This window comes from Embiotoca jacksoni, unplaced genomic scaffold (assembly GCF_022577435.1).
Source record: "Embiotoca jacksoni isolate LCO1_2020_lvr unplaced genomic scaffold, fEmbJac1.0.p SCAF_2, whole genome shotgun sequence".
Taxonomy (NCBI): domain Eukaryota; kingdom Metazoa; phylum Chordata; class Actinopteri; family Embiotocidae; genus Embiotoca; species Embiotoca jacksoni.
The window spans coordinates 20,603,346-20,609,345 of record NW_027185340.1 but is presented as its reverse complement, the minus strand read 5'-3'; the positions used below and the strand labels follow the sequence as shown (position 1 = coordinate 20,609,345).

The 6,000-nt window shown below is 39.2% G+C and overlaps 1 protein-coding gene across 1 annotated transcript in view; it reads right to left on the bottom strand.

Annotated features, from left to right (window-relative positions):
• Positions 1-1,604: 1,604 nt before the first annotated feature.
• Positions 1,605-6,000, bottom strand: part of pdia5 (protein disulfide isomerase family A, member 5) — a 66,117-nt gene continuing 61,721 nt past the window's right edge. The window contains exon 17 of the mRNA XM_069154983.1: positions 1,605-4,094. Coding sequence (XP_069011084.1) covers positions 4,014-4,094 — 81 coding nt within the window. The 3' untranslated portion in view covers positions 1,605-4,013. The remainder of the gene's footprint in view (positions 4,095-6,000) is intronic.

Here is a 6,000-nt window from a genome sequence, read left to right as displayed (position 1 = left end):
GCAAACACAAAAAACTTCAAAGTCACACCTCATTTTAGACCGAGCTTTGAGGAGGTTGCCGTGAGGACAGAATGCCAAACATTACTTTTAGGACCTCGATCCGAGAAGTACTGATTTAAAATATTTAACATGTTTGTCATCCTTGAAATGCAGAAGTAAAGGCAATGAAGCTATTATGAGATTTGCACTGAGGTCACTGGAAGCCGGGTTGCATTTAGATCCAGCCATTTCTCATGATATAGCCAGATCTGCTGAGTGAGAAAAACAAACAAAAACGTCTTCACTGGGACTGTCCATTAGCCCAATGACCGGACAATGTCAGCTTCTATTTATGTCACATTGTTTTAACTGAGAAGCCTGGTCCTGCTGGTCTATTTTAAATGAATCTAAAACATGTTCTCACATATTACTCGATGCTTTGTCAATGAACATTTGTCTGCACTGTCTGTTGTTTCTCTAGTGTTTTAACAGTTTTCTGAAGACCTTTTCCCACATAAAAGTTTGGATCAAAGTTCAAGCCAAGGTTAATAGTTTTGATGCATTCTGTAGATTTGATCAGGTTTATTTTGGTGTCACATTGCAAATTAACGAGGACATTGAAAAACTTTGCATGACATATATACATCCGTGTACTTGGTATTAAATGGTTTGTAGATGGTGCGCATCTTATATCGCGCTGTGGTCAATTCGCCTGGTGACCTTTTCTGTGAGTGGAGAAAGATGAACACATTTATTCCGTTGCCACTATATTATCATCATTAATATGACCTTACGACCAGCCCTTTTTTTCCATTCAGAAAATAAGTTATAAGCTTCCGCCTTTTAATGCATTTTTTTTTTTAGATAAGCTCAATTTGAAACATTGCATATAAAAAATGGATGTAGTCTCCAAATCTGAAAAGTGGAGGCAATGCAGAAGTGCCTTAAACTGCAATACCACTGATAGCCACTAGGGTCTGCCTAAAAACAAAAAAAAACATGTGGCTCCAATATACCCTCCTTAAAAAAGTGCCAACTACTCATGAAATACATATTTCTATATAAGTCAATACACATTTTCAACATGTCATTGTGGTGACATTTGCTAAATTCACTCCTTCTGATCAGTGTTCTGGTGGTTCATATGAAAATAATTCCACCATTGATTAGATATTAGGCACCAAAAAGATGTACGGTCGGGTTTGTGCCTGGTTTGATTGACAGGCCTGGGATGAAGTCAGGTTGCGGTATAGGTGGGCAGGCGTAGTGTCCTCGGGTTCTAACCCAGAGCCACCACTCGCTGCTCCCCATCTCGTCCAAATATGGTTACTTCTGGCTCTAAAGAAACAAGATGGCGACGGCCAAAATGCCAGACTGGAAGCTTAAAATCGCCAGCTCGCAAAACAGGTGGGTGACGTCATGATGGATTGCCACTTGTATAAAACCAAAGTTGTTGACATCATGGTATCACTTGAGAAAGATAAAGGAGATCACTAAAATCATTAGGATCCATTGTCTGGAAAACCATGAATGTCTGTGCAAAATGTCCATTGAAACGGTTGTTGCCATCCCTGGAGCCACACCTTTAACATGTCTCATAAATTCTTCAATGCAACCTACACACAGCAAAGAGATGTATATTGTATAAAAACTAATGAAAAACATTTTGGAAATGTTTGGCTTTATTTTATTTTTTTACTTACTGCAAGGGGCAAAACTGTACATATGGCTGGGCACAGAAGAAAAAGAACAAAGGCAACAATGACTTCTTGGCATTAAGTGTGAACAATTCCCACACAACATGGATACCTTTGGGATAAGAGAATAACGTCTTTCCATAAGAAAACAAATGTATGATGTCAGTGCGGAGGCTTTTAAACAAAAAAAAAAATGGACAGAGTGATTGAAGGTAATTCTTGCTCCTTGAGAGGAGAACGAACACTTCATTACAGTGATGTCACCTAACACCTAACTGTGTGAAGGACTCATTCAAAATGCTCCTGCATATCATGAGATAATGAGATAACACACTGAACACAAAGATGTGTTTGATGCCAGCCAGAACATTTGAGACAGTTTCACTTAGAATGAGTTAGTGAAGAATCACAATGTCAGCGTTTGATGAGGAACGGTTCAGTAACTACTGACAATAGGTCATATTCGATACATTATGTCATGACAGAGCACAAAATAAGGACAATTCAGTCGTTCTTTTTTCCCCCTTGGGATAAAAATGTAAACAATATCGAATTTGGTGACCGAAGGACTCAAAATTATTCAGCTGGAATGCAAAATTACAAAGAAACTAGTTCCCTTTGAGTGTGTTTCGCTATCCCTGAGAACCTTATTCATAATGACAGAAACCAAAGTCTTGAATAATAAAACACAAGTTCAGCTACGGATAACAATTTAAATATTCATAGAGGCTGAAACATGGGAGTTAAAAAAAACAAAAAATAAAAATAAATTGTCACAAAGGTAATGATGATGGTCTTACACTGTGAGAAGTGGAACCGTGTCTGGAGACTTCACTTAGTTGTTAATTACTCCTTGGATGTACCGTGAAGTCACCCGGTTCAAACACGACGGCCGGCATGGGAGAGCGCTGTCTGAGCTAACCAAAGCCCAGCGGATCCGGGCTGAGGCAAAGCTGTCCAGAGTGGGGTCGCTTCGCACTTGACATCCTTGTTGTCATTCAGTTCAGCAGAAAAGTGGCGGAGACACATGGGCACAGAAAACACCCTTTGAACAAAAAAAAAAACCCCTGAATGCCCAGAGTGTAAAAGCAGAGGTCTGAATTACTCCAGCAATGCATGAATGCCGAAAGGGATTGTGGGATATCGGGTAGAATACATGATTATTTCAGTGGACGGAGATTTTAGACATTTCATGACCGACATGCAATATTTAACCACCACAGTTGGGCATCTCCCTTGCGTGTGTGAATGAGCCCTGCCCTTGTTAAAAAATGAATGAAGTCCCGTCTGAATGGACAACAGAGGAGATACAACAGGTAAAACATCACCACATCTGTCAATGGGATTCATATTTGGAAATGTGTGGAGCATGATAATATGAACGGCAATGTACAGTAATATTTGGCATTACATTTTCTTGTTTTTCCTTCTTTGACTTGCTCTGGTTTGTGTAGCAAGGAAGCTGCAAGGGCACCAGGCCTCTGATTATCTTCCACCTATTATTATATTTCTGCGATTCCAGATATTTTATCTTTTAATAACTTTAAGGCCACAGTTTTGAGCGAACAAAAAACGTTTCAAGTCCTCTCTAAAAGCAAAAACCAATCATGATAGTGCAGACCTACACAAAATATTGACCATGAGTTCACCTAGTTCACATTTCTACCACTGTAGCACTTCACATTTTACTGTACAAGGGTTTCTTTCTTTTTTAGATATAAGTGTAAATGTGAATATATCTCCCAAATGATCTGTAATAATAACAATATTCTGGATGGCTCTGGAGACGTAAAAGGTCTGTACAAATAAAACAAAAAATATTGAGCCAACAGTTGTTTGTCAAGAATCAGCATATGTCTCCTGTAGAGACGGAGCAAGGTTTATAGGACTGGATTAGGACCCCATGGTGGAGTGATGGACAGTGCGGCCTCCACCTTTAATGAACGACGCCCACCACCAGCCACTACCAACATTGTCAGTCAGTCACACGGACCCCCACAGGGCGAAGAAGGGGTCAGTATTGCATAGATACAGTATAGGGTGTAGCTTTTCACATGTTCAGTCACAGTGATTGGGCAAAACAATTAAAAAAATTAAATCTTGTGTTTTTGTCTGTATTTTCTGCCCCTCTTAATATCCATGAAAAAAAATACCCATAAGTGTCAGGTGGCTGATCTGACTGTACGTAATCTGTTGGTGTTACTACAAACGGGATCACCACAGTATTAAAAAAATAGCCTTTCGCTGAGGTCATCGAGTCGCCTTCGTCAGTGCTGATGGGGCCCTTGCCAGGCTCAAGGGTCACAGTGCATTGCCCCCCCTCCCTGCACGCCGCCCTCAGAGCTCCTCCTTCCTCTTGACGACCTTTTCCTGGTCACGTCCTCTTAAGCTGCGCATGAAGCCCGTGAAGCCTGCCTCCTGTGAAGACAGGGACACTCACAATCACTACAGCACATTTCACAACTGGAAGCAATTCGTCACTCTTTAAATGTCATTTTCTGATCTGGAGTCCTGTCGTTAAACATCATCTCAGCTCGGTCTGACAGCGCTGAGATAGAGAGAACTAAACACAGAACACAGGTCTGCCTGCATGATGCTCTGCTGCCAATTACATGAGCCAGGCTCTCGACCATCTTATATTTGACCATAAATAATTCAGTTGACAGAATATTTCTGCCCAGTTGTGGCCATCTGTCCACATGAGATCAAGTCTAAGTGTGCTAACGTGCAGTCAAGTTTAACCATCTTTGACTGAAAAAAAATGTTGGACATTACTTCTGACAGAGGAAAGAAATTGCAGTAATTGTAGTAAAAACATTTTTTTGGGATGATTTCACACAGACAAGGACACCAACAGTGACAACGCTTCCATACACAAACTAGAAGGGTGCTGATTTTGATGTAGTTTCAGGTCCAGCTGAATTTTCACACGAGTCCAAGATGAATCAATTTGTATTTTTGGCTGCCTGGATACATATATACTTTCATTTAATCATGTAAATCAGCATTAAATTATGTGTCATCGTATCTTGTTTTAATAAGTTGTAGCTCAATTTAAGAACACAGAAGACCACAGTAAGTAAAAGCAATAAGAGGAGGGAGATGTTTTATATATTTGGGGTATAAAGTTGAACTGTTGTATGCCTGGTACCAATACTGAAAGTTTGACTTTATTCTCAACATAAAAAAAAGAAAAGAAAAAGAAATTCAAAGAAAATCTTCCTCCTCTCATTTTTATCCTTGTTGTGGTCCTAATATTTCATCGTAAACATGTGTGCACACAGAAGGTTGTAATCTGGAGACGGATATTTACATGCTACAGTAGTCCATTTTATTTCAGAGTAATCCGCATTTGAAGTTTGTTTGTACAGCAACTTCTACCATCATTGTTGTGCAAAGTTCTTTACATTAGGCATAAAAAGATACGATATAAAAATATAACATTATATGTATAAAAAGTCATTTGTTTGTTCCAGACGTGGTGCAAGATAAGTCATAATATGATGTTTATATGCACAGAGAGTCTCTAAAACGGGGATTATAACGAGGAAGTAAGCCAGGTTTCTCATAGGCTGGTGCTAGATTGGATCAGCCGGAGGGACGTGAAATCTGTGACTTAATTGTTACAGTGTGTGAGGGGTAAGTTTAGGATAAAGGTTAGAGATCACTTGACTGAGTGAAACAACCAATCAAAAGATTGTAGTGTTTACCCAACTTTCTCATAGTGCACCATCAACTTGACCAAGTGATTCTACTAGCTGATACCTGCTCTACAAAAGACACAATGAACTGTTTCCAATGACTAAAATCTCTTGCAGCATCACACAAATGCCGATACACAGGACTTCCACTGTTATTTATTCCTGTAACCCTGTGCTGACTAACAGTTTCTCACCTCACAATGGGATCAAGAAAGCTTATCTTCAGTACTATCGTTTGCAATACATTTTCAGAAACATACTATTTAAAATTCTGAGTGGTATCACAGTCAAATTGAGTTTTTATCTCGATCTAAAATCAAATGAGTGATGAATTATAATTGTGACTGCTAAAGCTGATCTGACTGTTGTGACTGTGTTAATGTCTGCTGCCTGACTGTAATTTAGCACAAACAAAGAGACTCAATATGACCCTACAAATATATATGGAATTTTTTTTTTGTGTGGCCAAATTGGTATTTTAATCAGGATTTAAACAATGTGGGGAGCCAACATGTTTCTGCAGCTGCACCATGCTCTTTCATGAGTTCTAGCAAGTTTGTGTATTTACTATGTGTACAATGCATATACTTATCATGACTTCAGCAGAAGTTCAATAAAATTCA